This window comes from Macrobrachium rosenbergii, chromosome 1 (genome assembly GCF_040412425.1).
Source record: "Macrobrachium rosenbergii isolate ZJJX-2024 chromosome 1, ASM4041242v1, whole genome shotgun sequence".
NCBI lineage: Eukaryota > Metazoa > Arthropoda > Malacostraca > Decapoda > Palaemonidae > Macrobrachium > Macrobrachium rosenbergii.
This window is the reverse complement of record NC_089741.1, coordinates 43686259-43706383: the sequence shown is the minus strand read 5'-3', so window position 1 is coordinate 43706383 and position 20125 is coordinate 43686259. Positions and strand designations below refer to the sequence as shown.

General features: G+C 35.0%; 1 protein-coding gene across 30 annotated transcripts in view; it reads left to right on the top strand.

Moving 5' to 3' along the window:
* The window catches only part of Ssdp (Sequence-specific single-stranded DNA-binding protein), a 306140-nt gene that overhangs the window by 237801 nt on the left and 48214 nt on the right, over positions 1–20125 (top strand). For 12 of the 30 annotated variants that reach the window (XR_010850587.1, XM_067089637.1, XM_067089276.1 and 9 more), the window contains 4 exons: positions 1607–1696; positions 12860–12937; positions 13592–13640; positions 18070–18096. Coding sequence is in view for 28 of the 30 variants with exons in the window: in XM_067089637.1 (XP_066945738.1) it covers positions 1607–1696; positions 12860–12937; positions 13592–13640; positions 18070–18096 (244 nt within the window). In the remaining 2 variants the exon portion in view is untranslated. Of the gene's footprint in view, positions 1–1606; positions 1697–4931; positions 5052–12859; positions 12938–13591; positions 13641–18069; positions 18097–20125 lie in introns of all 30 variants that reach the window. The other 18 variants (XR_010850483.1, XM_067087545.1, XM_067088255.1 and 15 more) reach the window with 3 other exon arrangements.

The following is a 20125-nucleotide window of genomic DNA, read 5'->3' as shown; positions in this document are numbered from 1 at the left end:
CTCTCTCTCTCTCTCTCTCTCTCTCTCTCTCTCTCTCTCGAGATTTTATATATATAATATATTCTTTATTTAATGTGGATATATATATATATGTATATATACACATATTCATATACATACATATACATAGACACGTGTGTTGTTCATAAATTAGCCTTCAGTGGATGTCATTAAAAACATTTGTACACAGTCTTTCAGTATATCTGTAATCATCTGAAAAATAAACTAGATTTTTTTTTTTTTGCTAGATGTCATGGTTTTGTTGTTACTGGGTTATTGTTGTTTCTCTTTTTAAAGAACACAAGTGTGCGTTAGGTATTTGTATGGAAGATGTTCCATTTTTAGTTGTTCGCCCTGTAATGAGAGAAGTAAAACGCGAGAAAAAATGGCTGTCTTTCAATTAGAGTAAGCAAAGTAAGGCAGTGTTTTGTTCCATAGAGCTGCCATCGTTCTTAACCACTTTAATTCTAAAAGTGTTGTTAGGAACCATTCGTTGTCTGTCCTCTGCTCTGGCCCGGTTGGCAGCCACTACGATTTCATTCATAGTTATCCCGTGCATCAAAGAAAATGGAAGCACATTTTGTTCATTGAAGAAAACGAACATGGTTGATTTAAACGGGATACTAAAGTAAAGAAATCGGTATTTGACTCCTTTCTTCGGGAGTTTCATTCATTAATTACTTTTCTGTGAGCGTTGCGTTTTTAATTTTTTACATACCTCTTATGTAGCCAGTGTTGAACAATAAAGTTTTGCCAATATTGATTTAATAACAACATAGATTTTTACTTGCATACCATTTTTTTTAAACCAAGCAATTTAGTCAACTCCTTGGACCGTTTGGGGATTACGTGCATTCATTCACTGTGAAACCACAGCTAGTTGTCTGGGGTGAGTTACACTCTGTGATTTCAAGTATTCAGTTCTGTATATGGTTTCTTTCCTTAAATGCTGCCAGAGGTTTAGTGGGTAAAATGTCGGAACAGCATTTCATAGATTGCAGTTGACATTCCCAAGGTATAGGTCACATTTAGATTTTTTTTTTTATTTTCTCCTCCAAAATTCTAGGTGGGTAAGACCTGATGGAACCAAGGAATGCTTTTGGCACTGCTTCTTGCAGAAATAAATTTATTAATGAAAATAGCTTTTGCGTGTTCACTTTCTTAAGGTTCGGTGAAATCAAGGAAACCAAGTCGCAAAGAGAGCTCCCCATCTCCAACCTTTGGTGCCTCCAGTTAGGTATGGAAGCGCAAACACCACATGCTGGAAATGTTAAAAGTAAAGGCTATATGGAACCCTCTGGCTTGTGTTTCAAGCCTGCTGGTATAGTTGTGAAAGGTCATTTTATGATGGGCTGCTTATAATGTGATTATAGCCAAGTGCACAGTTGATTTATAAATAACCATGATAGTGAAGTGACATTTTAGAATACGATTCCTATGTGGAAAATATATATTGTATGTTGTCCTCTTAGCATGTCCCTCAGCAAGTATGTACCTTTTAGTTATTGCACATGCTCTTGGAGTTGTGCAAGCTGTAAGATTTCTATGAGCTTTTAATTGCCTTGGTATAGAATTGTCAGTATAATATTTGTTGTTTTGTTTACAGAATGCGGGACCAGCTCCCTCCCCGCTGGGGCAGATGCCCCCAAGTGATGGCATGGGTCCAGGTGGCCCCATGCCTCCAGGCTTCTTTCCGGTAAGTGGACGCATTGTCTCTAGGTTCCTCAAGTTATCATTGCAGTGACTATAGATTGGAAGATGTCATGGTCATTGTTTGATAATTTGAAGGCCAAATGTATTCATAGATATAATTGTTTTGTCAGTATTATCATCATCATCATCATCATGTTTTTTCGTCATCATACCTTTGTTGTCCATTTTTTCTTATTTGAAATTTTGTATCTTATTCTGTTGCTTCTCCAGGAGTTCTGGATATTGTAGGGTGCTAGCTTTGGTAATAAGGTTTTTTTAAATAAAGTCATTGGTTTTAATTCTTGAGTCTTCTACTTTCTTAAATTTTAGTCCAGTTCCTATTTGAGTACTTTCAGTTTTTTTTTTTTTTTTTTTTTTTTTTGTCAGCAATAACAGCGCCATATTTGATTGTTGAATGTTTTGTGAAGGACAGTTTTATAGTTATATTGACATGAATGTTTGTATAGACACTTATTTCTGAACATATAATATTTAGACATTGAAAATTGAAAGATTTTTTATTCACACAACTTGTCTTGTGTAATATCCACACAACTTGTCTTGTGTCAGTTATTGAATGTTGTTGAGTCATTCATTTCCTGAGATCTTGATGTTGAACATGTCTGCAGCATACAGATTTGGTGAAGTAGATTTCTTTAAATTTTTCTGTTAAAGATGATTTTCATTTGATTATTAATATTAACAAATAAGTTTGTTTAATTCATGCATACACTTACATCCTCTCAAGTAAAGATTTTCAATTAGCATTTGCTTTAAAATCACCTTGTTTTTAGAGGGTTAGTTTTACCATTAGTTGGGACAGTGTTATGATGCACAGGATCAATTTTGATGATTGCTGCTGTTTTGCACACTAAAAAAAAGTGTTTAAGGACATATTTTGAATGTGGTGTATAGGAAAAATGTTGTGGAGAGGAAGAAGTGCAGAATTTAGATATGTGAATATTTGCTGCATTAGAAGTATTTCATCTCTGAAATTGGAAAGTTTGGAAGAATGGTCTGTCACAGTATGTCTCATCGAAATGGACAATAATTTTTTCTTCGTGCCTTTTCTGTTTTTCTTTTTGGATTTTTTCATATCCTACCCTCAAATTTTCATTCAAAATTCATGCCCATTTTCAATCATGTGTATATGTGCTATTTTATATTTAAGGATACCATCCTTTTTTATTAATTTTTTTAAAAACTTCCGAACTGTAGGGACACATTTATCTAATCTCTCTGCTTCTAGTTGAGAAAAGGAGACAGAGAGAGAGTTCAGATTATGATATATAGTAATGTGTTATGCAGTGCTAAGGTTAATTTTTTACGTACATTATATATAAATTATAGTTGGTGTGACATCATAACAAAAGAAATACATTTTCAATATGCTGTATCATTGCTGTTCTCTCTTACTGTTCACATACACAGTTTAAATATTAAGGTAAACAAGTTGAAAATTGATTTATTTAATAGGTTACTTTTTATGATTAAAACTGATAACTAAGATAATTATTATTATTATTATACTTGTTACTATTATTATAGTCACTCTTAGTTGTAGGTGGTCATTTTGATAAGTTATCAAAGCTCCTGTGAAAGGTAGTCTTTTAGCATTCTAACTAATTGTTAGTTTAGTAGAATTTTTGGTTATTTCTATTCTTTAGTAGTTCACATCTAGTTTTCTAATCATATACAATGTATGCTAGTAGAAGTTAAATTTTACGAGCTGTGTAGAAATACATGCTCTCAGCCTGAGCCAGTAGAAGTATTGTAGAATGCTCCTACTCCATTGCCCGAGAAAGCTTCCCAAGTACAGTAGCCTTCGAGAGTGTTCTTCCGTTTCTCCACTTTTTTTTTTTCCATTTTTTGCTGCCGTCGCCATCGCTCGGCCGTGCGTTTTTTCTATTTCCTCTGTCTTATTTTCGCACTCGTGTTCCATTTTCTGTGGTGAGTTCATGCATGATTTTCAGTTACCAGTGTAAATGTATATCAGATATGTACATATCTCGTACTGTATATTCTATCGTTCGCACCGTGGGCTCTACTCTCATATCCACCCACTGAAAAAGCACATTTATATTCTCATTTATCACTGTCTCATGACCTAGAGAAAATTGATTCACTATTCTGTGGTGGACCCATGCACACTTTTCTTGTTTTTATTTATTTATTTTTTATTTTTCCTCATCGTACCTTGCAAAATTTTGATCAGACTTACCTTACTGTCTCATGAAATCTTGGGGATGAGTTTTTGTTTTCTCCTTTTTGATGACTGTGGTGTTTGGTGGGTGTTGATGTGGTCTTACATGGTGAAAGGGCGAAGTGGCGGCACAGCCACGTTTGGGGCACACAGGGCAGGGGATGGTCGGTCGGCCTGGACGCATGATGACCGCCTGTCATGTCCACTTTGCATGAGGGTCACCCGCAGTGCTACAGTGACGGGCTGAGTCCTGCTACTGCTACTACTGTTGCTGATGATGATGACGATGCTGCTGCCGCTGCCTCAGCTGCTGCTACTGCTGCTGCCACTGCTGCTGCTGCTCCTACTCACGTCACAGCACGCCTCAGCTGCTGCACACTATGCTAGATGCTTCTGTAGTTGTGGAGGCCAGCACTAGCCTCCTCCCTGTCTTCAAAGAACTTGTTATAATCAATCCTTTAGTGCGCGTCTGTCAACTCCTACGATACTGCTACAGAAGCATGACCTTCCTCACTCATATGTAGAGATAGACAGGTGAAGAAAATTTTATTTTGAGTTTAGTGGTTTCCTTAGTATTGTGTATTTTGGTGTGGAATTCATTACTGCTACTCTTTAGTTAGTGGTCAATCACATTTGCTGTAGGGTTGCAGTACTGTAAGTTTTGAATCTCGCCAAAATGTGCAGATACTGACGACGCGAATGCAAAATGAAATTTTCCTTACTTTTGATAGTAATGAAGTACTGTGTAAGGAGCTTTAGAAAATTGAAGTCTCCCTCTCATGTTTTGGAAACCTTGAACTGAGCAACACATGGAATGGGTAGCTTAAAGTTGTTTGATACTACTGCTCTTTATCTCTCTGTGAATGATTGCTGTACCACTACCATTATGAGTAGAGCTTTCACTGACACAGTCTAGAAGAGTGAGGGATTATGCAGTACTGTACTGTGTACTCATTGTGGATAATAAGAATTTTGAATAAGAATATTGGTGATCGAGAGGTTTGACGGTGGGATGACAGGCGCTTATCACTTGCAGACTCCGGGCATGCGACCATCCCCAGGCCCCAATACCCCCTCCCAGGCTTCCCCTCACCCCCCTGGGGGTCCAGGGGGCCCAGGAGGGCCCGGGGGCAGTCCTATGCACATGAATCCGCAGGTAAGGTTTTATTTCATGTAGTTCGCATGAATCATTTACCAATACACAGTCACACTGAAATTGCCCATAGTGCTCTCACTTCCCCAGCAGGAGTAGGTGACCTTTCAGTTGGGAACTTACAGATAATTGTCATAAAAAGAACAGAAATATGGTTGCTTAATTCAAGTATCATTTAATTGTACACATATATATAATAGTTCAGTTTTTGTTTTTTATTTATTCATATACTTACGAAAGAATTTTTTTCTTTCATGAAAGTTTTTTGTTAATGTTTTCATTGTTGTAGAAGTGGGTTGGCACTGGATGTGACATAACGATATATAAAGAGAAGAGTCATTTAGTCTCTTTTGTAATTAAAAAAAGTGGGACACAACAATTGAAAAAAGTGAATCGATTTGATTGTTTACAATTTTTTTATAAGTTAGATTTGAAACGCAAAGAATTACAGTACAGTTTATGGAATTGGTGTATGGTTTTTTTAGAGTTGAATTTCACAGCTCTCTTAAATGTAGCAAAAAATTAACTCATGAGAGCAATCTCAAAGTTATTAACTTGCCTTTGTATTTTTATTCTTAGAGATGATTTTTGCATGAATGAAAACTGACAGTGTTGCTTGTAGTGTGTAACAGTACATAACACAGGGAATACTTTAAATTATAAGGATATACTGCATTTGTACTGGGAAAATTGTTTTCCAAAAGAAATGCATTGCATTTAATTGTTGCATTTGTTAAGCTGCACATGACATACCAAGTAGAGTGCTTAGACATATAAATTGAAAAACATTTGGTAAATAGTCTGAAGAGCTGAATATAGTGCAGGGATGATAGAATGCTTTCTTGAAAGCTAATAATAATGCCTGTTGTAGTGTAAATATATGTGGTGAATGTTTGCACAAGGTGTGAATAACAAAAGGTTTTTATTTTATGCATACATTTTATTTCAGTTACAATACACAGGAATAGCAGAGTGCTTTCGTTATACTTTTGTTTTATTGTGCTGGTCAAGTTGTGTCCATTAACTTTGTTCGTAGTGAGGTGTGAAACGATAAATGTGTGGAACATTTTGTTTTGACATGTTGCATCCTGCTATGTTATTCGTGACCACAACTTCCCTGGAGTTGCAGATTGTTTAGGGTTTCATTATACTGGATGCTGAAATATGATCATAGCACATCAGATCGTGGGTGAGGGCACATTTGGGCTGACAGTTTTTATGATGAATCAGTTTCAAGCCATTCCAAGCAAATATCACACGCTGCCACCACTACCACCCAAGCCATTTGATCTTTACTGTAAGGAAGTACTTTACTGTACAAATATTTCTGCAGTGTGTTCATACTATCACACATAATAAACAGGAATTAAATAGTGAGTTGTGAATCTTCACTCTTTTTGTTATCAGTTTTCCGTGAGTTCTAAATGGACCACAAGTTGGATAGCTGACTCATTACTAGATCAACAGAGACTCGGCACTATACATCAGTGACATCCCTTTCATACATTGTGTGAAAAGTTTATGTCAGTTTTATTTTAGTCACCTCATTAGTATTTTGATCTACATTATCATATTCCTGCTTTAAGAGTTTATTTTCTATTTTTCTATGGATAGAGATGGCTCCTAATTTTTTTGTATGGCACATCTGTGGTTTCATTGTTTCTTCCTCTTTTACAATGCAGTCAAGATGTAGACATTCACAGAATTTTTCAAATCGCTAGGCCATTTTGGTTTCTGGTTTTTGGAGTAGATGGTTTTGATTCCTTATGTCAGGCTGACTCTTCTTTGTTGGAAAAAGTCAGATAAAAGGATTTAAGGAATTCGGAGTAAAGCAGTACAGGATTTATTAGTGTTTGATTTTTTGTTCTTATTTTTCATATAAGAAATTGCTGATGGCATTGTCAAGTAATGCCTGTGAATAATGCCCAAATAATGTATATCAATAATAAGGCTTGGGATAGAGCTGAATTTGAGCCAGGTTTTAAACAAAAACTAAATTATGGATGAAATAGAAGTTCAGTCCAGAACAGTGAAAGAAAGTTTCAAAAGACTTATGAATGATTTTCTTTGAAGAATTTTACAGGCTAATTGAAAAAGGCTAATGACAAGACTTAATCTTTCAGATACCAAGTTGGTATGGCAGAAGTGATATTAAAGAACTGGGGACATTAACTGGATTTTTTGTTTAGTCAACATATTTTATTGACCATTATGGTGGGCTTTTAAGTATTGAGATGAGAATTGATAACCATTAAAATTTCAAATCATAAGGTGTATCATCCAAAATTTTTTTTGTGTTAGTGTTGTGTGCTTTGAAGATATGTAATATCCTTGAAGAAAACTGGCTTTAAGCTTTGCTTTAAGATTTATATGTTAGAATGTACAGTTGAAGTTTTCCCTGCAGTTGATGCTGTTGCTATTGCTGCCCATGCTTATTTCATAACCTCATTTTGCACTAAAATCATGTAATCCTTGGTTTCATTAATGCAAGGTTAAAAGAGAGTAAAATTGCTTTTTAAATGTTTAAGTCTTATGGTAGAGCTTATAATATGGCTGATAATTTTTTATAGGGAAGAAAAAGCATTTCTGTTTTGTCACTTGGTAGGACAGGCCTTTAGTTCATTCCATTTCTGTAAATGACTTGATTTAAAAGTAAATTTTGATGTTCTCATTGCAGCCTATCTCATAATTTTTCAGAGTAACTGACCGTAGAAAAAACAAGTTTACTAGGTAGCAAGTTATAAGTCTAAAAGGTTAATGTATAAAGCATATTGCATTTTGTTTTGTCAGTGATATGATTTCGTTTGGTTGTTGAGTAACTGCTTCAAATGTAATTTGAGGGGTATGGTTTACTTGTGGATACATTTATAATTTTATATTTGGTACCATAAAGTACAGAAAATGCAAAAAATTTATTGTTTTGTCAATGGCAAAGCCTCTTATGTGTTGATGCAGTGTAGGTTTTATTTTAATATTCTGGGAATTACATTTGATCTAAAGGGAAAATAAACAAAATTGTAGTTGCAGTGAACTTTTTTTTTTATGATAACTACATGTCCATAGAATGTAAAACCTTTTACTGTATTTTCCTTATGATTTAATGCCTATTAGACATAGTAAAATGAAATGCTTATTTCATTGTAACAAAAAAGTGAGTGGTGATTGTACTGGGAAGCCATTTGTCCTACGTGTTATGCTTGCAATTACTATTCACGCTTGGAAATAAGGTAACTTACAAGCAGTGGGGTTGTAGTGCATAAACTGTATAACTCACCAATCTCTTTCTAACCACTGGACCCACAAGTATATCTTTTACTTTCATGTAGTATTGGGATTTTCCTAAAACTATACATGATGCCTCTTGTGAAAAGTCTGAACAAGAGATTAAAAAAAGTTTTAATGCTAAAGCTGCTGTTGTCGTCTGGGTAATTTTTAGTTTGTTTCTGTTCTTGCTTAAGATTTTGAATGGAGTTTTGTATGTCGGTCTGCAGGCTGCTGGCTTTGTTCAAGTAGTGATTTTACTGTTAAAAGTTTGATGATGCATGTGGTGCTTACAGTTGAGAGATCATGTTAAGCAGTTTTTTTTATCAAAACACTTGAGCAGATTTATGGCTTTTTCTCAAGTACTAGCTTCTGACTTGAGAAATAATGTAAGCTAGTGGTCATGAGATAAACAAGGTACAGTATTTTTTGGTTTGAATTATTAAGGCATTACTGAACTTATGTTATTGTTCATAATGGAATTATTTGTGCAAGGTTCACTCAGAGTCTGTTGGAATAGTAGATTTGCTGAAATGACAAGACTCTGTAGTATTTTAGATTGTCATTTTACAAACATAAAGTTTCTCATTCTAAAACTCATCATGGTATGTGTCTATGTTGTTTAGTCAGTACTTGACTACTACTGTTTGTGTCAATGTTTTCCCTTTAAAGCTAAACTCTTCACACAGTTGAAGCTTTAAATCTAACTAATTAGAAAATTATGTCATACAACCTATTTTTTTTGTATAAAGGAATTGTACTATCAATAGTAGACTATAAATATAAATATTGAATATATGGATCGGCATTTGGCTGAGCATTAAACGATTCAGTCTGTCCCTAATGAAGGACTTTGATACTGATGCGTTTAAATTGTGCCCAGATACATTGTGATAAGCTGAAAATGATGAATCCCCACTATCTCTACAGTAAAATTTGATTAATTATGCAAAGCATGATAAAAATACAAGCAGAAGATTATGCCAATATATGTTTACTTGACCCATGAGATTTAAGTAACCATTCTCTGTCTACCCTCTATTAAAGCTAATCAGCTAAATGAATCAGTAAGAAATATTTTCTTATGAAGAAAATTTATTTCTCAACACAAACCTATTTCTTTGAAGTGGCCTATTTGTGTGTCACCCATGAATCCCTGGCACAGCTTCCACATGATGAAGAAAAAAGGAAATCCTGATGCTCGTGCTTGTCATTTCCCTAGGTCCGTGATAGCTTGTGAATCACTCTCTTTGTAGTGTGATCCAGGTGGAAAAAAAGTGTTGACAGGAGTACTGGACTTTGGTTGAAGTGATGGGTTTATATTAAAGATTTTTTTCTTAGGTTTTATTATGTTGGTTTGTCATAAACCCATTACTTTACCTTCAACAGAATACCAACTTAGGAGGGAAGCACACTTGTTACTGTTGATACTTTGACCGATGAAAAGGACCTGAAGAAATAATGGAGCAAAACAGGAGTGAAGATTTGAGCTGGAACTTTCTTTAGAAACAGGAGGAATAGAATAAAGGATAAGAAAGCCAGACATGTACACTGTCCTTTTAAAAAGTTTAACAGATGTCAGACTATACAAATGGCAAGAAGCCAAGACATGATAACTCAGACTCAATGTCATGAAATAACAATCTCCTGAGCCACTAATGAAAACACTTAATTTCCCATGGTGTTAGGAGTGAAAAACACTATATCATCTAATCTTGATCAAGGAAGATTAGTTTTCCAGAGAAGGAAGGTAAGGACACCAAGGCCCTGAACCCCATAGAGGGATAATGCCGTCAGTGCACCTTTCACTGTGTACTGTAGGCATTACTAAAGGTTCTTTGTAGCGTCCCTTTGGCTCTTAGCTGCAACCCCTTTCATTCCTTTTACTGCACAATCATTCAAATTCTCTTTCTTTCATCTGACTTTCCATCATCTCCTAAAAATCTTTTCATAGTGCAACTGCGAGGTTTTCCTCCTGCTACGCCTTTCAAACCTTTCTACTCCCAATTTTCCCCTTCAGCACTGAATGACCTCATAGGTCCAAGTGCTTGGTCTTTGGCCTAAATTTTATACTGTATTCCATTCCATCAGGGCCCTGAAGTTTTGATGGCTGCAAAAAGCATAGAGAATAAAGGCAAATAAAAAAGTTGCATGGGATCCTAATTCCTGAAGGGTCTTTTGATGAAACTGGCATCAAGCAGTCAGCATATCTTGATTAGACAAAGTGTCTGAATAGGAGACTCAAATATAATATATGAACCAAAAATTCAATAAGAGAACTATCTTGACCTTATAAATTGATTGCACAAAATATATTACCAGGCTTGAAGGAGACCCTGACTTGGCTTGATAGGGATGCCGTATTTCTATCGAAAGTTTATTGGAGGATATCTGGAATTTGAAGTCATTCACTCTATTTATTTATTTGGCTCTTGAGAGCACGGAATAAATTTTTCTTACAGTTTAAGACTCCCTGAAGAAACTGAGCAAAATGCAATGCAGACCTGGTGTTTCCTGTAAAGAAAGAATGTAAAAAGAAGAGCTAATGTGGATTAAAGGTGAGGTGGGCTGGCAGTCATTCCCTCCAGGTAAGAGGACAAAGACTGGCAGGCATAGGAGCCTTCCTAAATGTCTGATAAAAAGCATGTTGCCAAAAGCATACAGACTCAAGAATATTGTCTCAGTCCCAGTGGGTTCGATATGAGACTGATCCCCTAACCATGGCACCTGCTTTTCACCTTAAGAAGATTGGTTTCCTGCAGGAGAAAGTTAACAAAAATTGCCATCTGTTTTGAACCATGGGATGAGCCGGGATTCATTTCCTCCAGTCAAAGGACGAAGACTGTCAGGGTCCTTCGTAAATGCTGACACTCTTTATCAAAAAGTGATACACAGACTTGGCAGGGGTACATTCGAAAGGCTAGTACATTACTAGCAGCTGAAAATGGTGCTGGAGTATTTTGTGGCAGTAGGTAGGGGCTGGTGCAAGCTTATGCTAGTCAGTCCAGGGAAGTATACTTCTAGAGCTGTTCACAATACTAAACAGAGGTTTCACTTAAAATCATGTTAATGTCATCGAAATTATTGTCCAGCATAAGGAAAAAAAAATAATAAAGGGGAATGAAGGTAAAAAAGGAGCATTGTAACTGTCACATGGTAGTCATGAATGGTTGTAAAAATCTTGGAGACTATGAACCATTCAGTAGAGACACAGTGTGATTCAGTTAACTGATGAGGAACTAAGGGAATGTTGTGCATTTGCCAACCTACCTGAGCCACATGATCTTTTTTTCATTGAGGAAAGACATATAGTTTCAAGTGTGATGCATAAATAGGTTGAAGCACTGGGTTTGAGATTAAATAAATGATGAATGTAATTCCTTCTCTATGGACAATCTGTAAGGTCCAACATAGTAGCCATAAGTAACATTTATCTAACAATTATGTGTAGACTCTTGAACATCATAAACAGCATGCAGTAAATCAAAGGTTCACATGCAATCCATACTGTTTTATACATTTCTCCATTAGGTATAGGTTTTGTTGCTGTATGTAATCAAGTTAATCAGCTTTCGTATGAAAACAGTATTTGTGCTTTCATCACAGACAGTGTGCAATAAATTTAGCATATAAGATTATTAAGAATCTGTATGCATCCACCTAAAATTGTAACTTTCTTTGGCCAGATCTGAATGTTGGACTGTCCATAGAGCCATGGCTGTCCTTCAAAGAAATTAAATGAAAAATATGTTTTTGCATAATTTAGCTCACAGACAGTATTGTGGATGTATAAAGAAATGGCCCATCTGCTATAAATAGCAGTGACGATTCTGATAACCACTAATGTTTAAGAGCAATCTTGAATAAGTTTTGTTGATAAACTGTCCATAAAAGATGGGAGGGTTCCAAAGTTAAAGAATAAAAAGAGCAACTTGTTCACATTTTTTTTTTTTTTTTTTTTTAAATATTTGTGGTAATAGAAACTTGCTTTTATTGAAAAGAGACATTGCTAAGAAGCACTTGGAATATTTGTCAGGATTATTGCATTTTTACTTTTATATTATCTGTCTGAGGATTCTTAGTGGAAGTTCTCCTAAGAAGACAAAGCAAACCAAACGACGCAAGACGACTGTTTTGCTTGTACAACATAAATGGGATGTTGACGTATCTGTAGAGAGTTCTGTATTCAAATATTACAGTATTTAGATGTTTGTGCAGTTCAGAGTACTGTACAGGTAGTAAGTTTTTTTTTCATGGTGGAAGAAAATTTTGACAGGAAATCAGTTACTTCAGGGTTCTTTTTCAGATTCATTTACAAGACCTCTGCATGGAACACAGAGAAATAATTTGGTAAAGGAGGAGCTTAAGCTCACCAGCAGAACTGGTTTGTTACATACTCTAGGCTGAATTCCTTAGGCCTCTGTTGATGTAAAAGAGGCTGAAGATGTTTATTAAAATGTATCTATTTTGGGTGTATTGGTTGTATTTTTTCTAAAAAATCATCTTGCAGATTTCCCGTGCTAATAAATGGTTCTGCTTTCTTCCCACAGCCATTCATGTCACCACGTTATCCAGGAGGTCCCCGGCCAGGAGTTAGGATGCCTCAGATGCCAAGTGACTTCAACGGGGTATGTAAATCAGTATAATGATATGGTATAGTTATAATATTGTATGCTTATACAATTTGAAATTGAACATACGTCTCTCAGGTGGACTTTTGAAAGTTTTTTCCTTCTGTCATGTACAGGATATATTCTAAGAAATTTTGCCATAAAGTTCGGAGGTTATCTGGATCCATGAGTATCAAGTAATATGCTGCCATGCAGATTTTGCTGTACATTAAAGAGTAAAATTGGATGTGGAATCCTCGTGAAAAGTGGTTTTTGATTGTAGGTGTTTAGTGAAGAAGCTGATGTTGAAGATATTTAAAAGAAAAGTGAAGATCTAATAAAAAGGATGACTGAATGTCACGTGGCTCAAATAGAAAATGGATTAATTCTAAAATATTTAAAAGAAGAAATGCTGATACAGTATTACGAATAAGAAAATAAAAGAAAACAAGATAAGATCCATGCATTAAAAATCTGCCTTTTCAGAGAGGAACAGATGATATGAAAAGTTACATTTCAGCATTTTTACCCATTCTATTGTTTAACATAATTTTTAAGTTTATCCAGGAATATAGAATTTTGCATTGCTTAAAGATTGTAAATTCTGACTTTCATGGTGTGTTGGTAGTGAACATGACACAGTTTGATTTATATTTGTGCTTATAATTTCAGCCCCCAGGACAACCGATAATGCCCAATAGCATGGACCCAACACGCCAGGGTGAGTATAAGACAGAATAATTCTTGACCCTAATTAATAGAAAGTTGTTCATTTAATTAATTTTTTCCTTTTTGCTGCTTTTCACTTAACTCTTCTGCTGCCAGTCTTTTTCGTACATCATTTTCCTTCATCATTGTTTATTCATTTATAGCTTTTGGTTTGTGTACAGTACAATGTCTCTAAACTTAACCATTGCATGAAGGTGTTGTCATTGTGGTACTGCGATGTTCATAACATTGACAGTGGTACAGTGAAGTTATTCCTGAAGCAGTTCAAAAACTGCTTATTTTTTTATCATTATTTTGGTTTCTCACAAGAGTTTTCTTTGGGTAAAAGTGCAGATTTTAGATGCTTTTACTATCATTTGCTTTGTAACTTCATCAAAGCTTGAACATTTTTTGGTTTTTCCCTAAAGTCTTACGGCCTAGAAAGTAGAATCCAATAATGCCCTGTGCTTGAAAAGTGCATCTATGTGGCAGAGTATGGTGTCATTTATGTCAAAAGTAATTTTTCAGACTGCTGTAAGAGGGCCTAAATACTAATATAATGCTTAAAGACCAGCATTTTACAGTTTGGGGCTGGCTGCAATCATATCTAGATTGGTGGTACCTGTACCTATAGAGCTCATAACTATCCCTTTATAAGACAGTGCACTAGCTAAGCCTTTCCTTAATTGTAAACAATAATGAAATAGAAATTACATAGTTTTAGTAAGCATTTAAATGGGATATCTGTATCTTCTGATTCACTTTGATAGTTGTGTAGTGTCCATAGATGTAAATTCTGTGAAGTAACTTTTTGAGCTGTCACTTGTAAATATGGATGATGTATTAGATCTTATGCTGTATCAGTGTCTGATACCGTAATTTACATTCTCTATTTTTGTGGTATAGAGGGTCACAAATAAGATTGGAGGTATTCTTCAGTTGATTTTGACATAGATGGTCGCTTAATCTGTTAAAAATCTTGTTATGCAGGCAGTTCTGTTAGGATCAGTAGGAGAGCCTGTCTTTCATTTTTGCAGAGAACTATGATTTATGGAGCATCTTTTCAAGTGAAATGTTCTTGGCATAGTATGACTAGTAATTTTAAATAGAGAAGAAAGTTTCAATTCAACACTTTTTTGGACAGTGATACTCAAGTAGGTGTTAGAATATTTCCTTTTAAGTCCATAAAGTTATTTAGAGTGTGGTTGAACAGTTCTTATATTTGAATTGTAGCTTTTGGACTGTCTTATGATGGAAGTTATTGCACTTTTGACCTTCAGCCAGTAGTTGGATATTGTTTAAAACCTACTCTTTTTGTTCACTGAAAAACATGATCTTGGAATCCTTGTAAATTCTCATACTTTTATGACATTAACTTGTACTATTTATGTTACGTCTGTCATGACAGTGGAATAGATGTACTGTCTGTGATTGTTTTTAAGTTGATAAACATGAATAAAGAAACTCATGAACTTGAACAATTCATCCCCTTTTTCCTCATTTCACACTAATCTTCTGCACAGCAGAGTACTCATGATAATTGGACTTTTATTCATTTTCTTGTACAAGTAAGGGTACAAAATATTGACTACCATTTCCCATAACTCACATTATTATTATCGTTACTGTTTATAGAGTCCATTGTGTGTTAACCTGGCAGCTTCATAATTGAAAGCCAACTGCCTTTGCCCAAGGGGGAAAGCCCTTCAAAACCCTTAAATAGTGTTTGTATTGACTTTGCCCCTTAAAAAGTTTCATGTGTGTCAAATGTCCCTTTGGAGGTACAGACATTAAGTTATTCGACATGACCACATATATATATATATATAGTAACCTCACAACATTATGCTCTTTTGAAGGAGAATGTTTAGCTTATTCCTGCATGAGAGTGCATGCTTGTATGCATAAGGTATTTGTAACTGGATCTGGTAAGCTACATGGATACTATTTTAGTGATTGTGAGCACAAAGTCAGGGGTGGGAAGTGAGTTGAAGTATTCATTCCTACACACTCGGCCTAACTTTCCTTTGGTTTAGAGCTTGAACATCACCAGCATATGTGCAGCACTGTAACCAAGATAGTTTGTTGTTTTGGTTGGTAAAGACTGTATGAGAACAGTGCATAGTTTCAGTACCATAAAAGTCCTTTTTGGTTAAGTTTTTTTACAATTGGAAATGTAGATTGCTTATCACCATTGCTGTTTGTTCACGTTCTAGAATAACCTTGTTATTGAGTAAGCCAACAGATAAGTAAGTGTCTTTTCTTTACATAAAGGTATTTTTGACCTGCTGCCGTAATCTAGACACGTAAGTAGATTGAGCCTGAGCAATTGCATTACAGCATGCAGGCTACAGTGTATACAATCTTTTTTTCCACTGAACTTGAATCTCTAGCTGTGAAGGCAGTTGCAAATGCTCGACATGAGGGAATGAAGACCGTTTGTTTTTCTTTGGTCCTTAGTTAGAAGTGTTGTGAATAGGTTCTAACAGCGTTATTCTTTGTGGTTTTCATAGTGTTGGAATTTTGTATTGGTGGTTCACAGAACTTCTGTGATTGCTTGTATCCTGACAGTTGTAAAAAAACTTTTTATTTGTAAAAAAAATGTGTATTTGTGGAGGTATTAGTAGTAGTGAATATGCTAAGACTTTAGATTAACAAAAAAGCTGGGAGTTATGGAATTTTATAAGCATCATGATTGCAACAGAACCTGCATTGTGGTACTCTAGAAGTATGATTATTTGTTTTATGCCTTGAAAATTTAGAGCCATTGGAAGATTCTCATGCAACTTTTTATACTTTTGATACAGAGTTAAGTAATTTAGTCTTTAATATACTGTATTTTTGATACAGAGTTAAGTAATTTACTCTTTAATATACTGTATTAGTTTTCAGTGTAATTTACTCTCTTAATATATTAGTTTTCACATGTATAATTTTAATAACCAAGTTTTGATATATAACTGTTGCAGTATAGTTGTGATTACTGATGGAATACTTCAAAATCTAAAAGGCCACATTGTCATATCATGTGATGCCCTTCCAGTATTTGCTGATTGAAGTCTTGATGTATTTTATGATTTGAGGGTGTGTTAGCGAAACTCACACTGAAAGTTTTACTTCATTGTCAGGCTTTGGTCCATATTGTTAGCTATTTTGTCAGAATGTGCAGTAATTGTTGATATTTTGGTTACTCCTATAGAATTAAAGAGAAAGGATTGGATACAATACTCTCATACAAGAGTGGGCAAAGGCTGTTGTTCTATTATAAAGTGAGCCAGGGATAGAATCAGACAAGACTGAAAGAGATATGATAAGTGCTGGTCAATCTGTTGGCTATTTGGCTTCAAGTGTTGATATCATACAGTTAATTATGTCTCATGTTCTGTTTATTTTTTATTTTCATCCTTCATTAAAGATTTGGTTGCCTGGGGTTGAAAAGGGACAATCATTATTTTAACTAAATGGCCAAATTTGTGTTCATAGTACACACACACACACACACACCAGTTGACTAAATACGTCTACAATTACATACACAGTGTATTCGTATATATGTGTGCTCTACACTGAATTTGATATACTTGCAAACATTTATCTACACATTGAAAGTATTGGTATGTATATACTTGTATGTTATATGTACCCACAGAGAATATGATTTTAGGTAGAAAGACAGATATTTGTATGGTGTACTTATTGATTCGTATACTGTATTCATTATACACTTAATGTGTAAGTGAAGTAATGACTTACATTGTACACATAGTACAGTCTGTTTCTATACATGTGTACAATTTACTTAAATATACTCACTACGTGTACACTTGAGTTCATTCTTACATGTGCAAGTGGTTTTGTTTACTCACATGTAAATGTATATACATTCACAGTGTTTGTGTGTATGTAAGTTTTGTTGTTGTTAAACTCAAGTACATGCTGTATACAGTATATGTTAGCACACATGTATGTATGTTTGTGTTTATACACCATATGTACACTTATTCATGTGTTATTGTTATGCATATACTGTACAGTATTGAATACATCTCATGTATATGTATTTTCCCATAGACTCATCTTTCATACATGACATATGTACATACTTATGACATTACATCACATGAACAGACTCGTAATGCATTTTATACGTGAAACTCACACATTTATTTTACAAGCATGCATGTGTACTTTCCCTCCAAAATTTCGTCCAGTGTGCTCTTTGTTCATATAGCTTCTTTTAGTGTTTCTCATTTTATGATGATAATACACTTTTGAGTCTATTGAACAACCCATGAGATACTTTTGAAATAAAAAGAAATATGTCTTGACACATTTATCCTCACCATAGAAAATCCATTTGACAAAGTTATTTGAAATAAGCTTGAGATCTTTTATCATCCAACTTGGCATTAATGAAGCATTTCTTCCTCTCTTCCATTCAGGAGATGGAGACTTTGTTGGTTGGCAAGGTAGGAACTCGCCTGGCAAGTTCCCTCTCCACCAATCAGATCATGGCTTGATCCATCTCCATCAGTCAGTGCTCGGGAGTGAGCCATTTCTACCATTAAGAGAGCTCAAGATTTTTTACGTACCCATTCTTGAGCGTGTCAGGAGGAGTGAATCATATCCGTGGACGAGAACTCGGGATTGATGCACTTCTTCTAATCACGGCTCTCAGCATTTCAACTTTAAAAATATCACTCGTTAATCTTGAGTCACAGAAAAAGGGGTTCATTCATGTTTCAAAAAAGGCTTTCAGATCAGTTCCTTAAAGAAAATAGATAAGAGCTCTTGATTCTTAATGTCAGATAATGTGATCCCCGTCATTACCATGCTTTTGCCTCTCAGTCATCTGAAAGTGGACATTCCAACAGTTCAGAGCTCCTCCCCATACATAACAAATGAATATTCTGATGCTGTATTATTTATTTGTCCACTATTTTTCCTATATTTGGGTCCCATCAGCCCCTTTGGCATCATTTTTTCATATTTAATGTTGACAGGCATACAAGTTCTTCGTTTTCATAAAGTTATTCTTGGTGGATTAGGATATTATTAGTTACGTGATAGAAGGATGGATGCTGATAATTGTTTATAAACCAACACGATTCAGGTTAATTTTCCTGTGATAGTGTAGCTGATGGATGTTTATTCTCTAGTGTGTTCAGGGCCCTGGGTATATTTGCATAAGGTACTAAGGTTTACTGTTTCAGTTTGCAGCACAGAAAAAACAAAGTTCACGGATTGATTATTTATTCTGCAGATGTATAGGTACTTGAGTATTAACCTGGGCTTATCATTTTTATGTTAAAACACTATCAGTTGCTTTTTACTTCAGCAGCAACAAGGTACTGAAGCAGGGTGTTCTTGCATGACACTGAGCAAAACAGGAAAGTTTAGAATCATGTGTTAAGGGTAGAGATGAGTGAAGAGTTTTTAGAAAATTGATAACTTGATAAACTGTTTTTGGGTTTATAAGCTGGAAGACAAAAAGCTTGTTTTTATTTAGTAAATTTACATTAGAAAGTTTTGCTGGTATTATTGTCATAAAGAATTTTAATCTTACACTTTAGTATTAGTGTTAAGTTTTTTTTTTCCCTAGGGAAAGGTGAAAATTGGAGCAAAACAAAGGAGTTAGATGAGAATAAACCAGAGAGACTGGCTGTAGTATAAGTGACAGCAGGCAGTGTGTTGGGGCTTGCAAAGAACCCTTGTGTCTTCTACAGTAGGCCATTCGGAGTGCTGTAAACAGCACCCTCCCTTAGGGAAATTTAGACAATAAACATCTTAGTTTCTCTTTAGTTAGAAGGGGTACTTGAATTATTTTTGTCATTTGTAAAGTAAGTACTTTTTTATACTGCTTTTAGTTAGGGGTCTAGTGTCGGATATTTCCTGTCATCAGAGACATACAGTTGTTTTGTTTTTCATGACAGGACACTAGTTATGCAAAAACGAGGTATAAGTCTTGTAATTACTTTTTAAAGAACTTGGAAATTTATTTAATGGCCTCATAGTTTTCATGGTAAATCTTTTAGTATTTTTAGTTAGTGCTTTCACTCTCATTTTACCACTTAGAAAAAGTTTGAAAGAATTTGTACGGGATAAGCAAGAGATGAACAGTTTCACATAGCATGTGTACATTTCCTTATGCATTTTAGATGAATTCTGTAAGGGGAAACCCCTATGTAAGAGTGTACTTGTACAGATTCATGCTGGATAGCATAGAAATATTCATACTTTTTTTTCAGTTATGACTGCCTAGGCTTCCTGATAGATTGTAACATATGCTTTTTTATATTATTTCTTAAAAGTTTACCTTTGAGGATACAGTAATATGTACATTGGAAAATCAGTTGAACCTTACTCTGATAGTCAGGAATGTCTTTTCAAGCCACTGTAGAAATGCAATATTTTTTATATTTTTGAATATTTGTGATATTTAGTAATGAAGAGTGTTGGATAGGTTGTGTAAAGTAACTTCTTAGATTGCAAAATTTT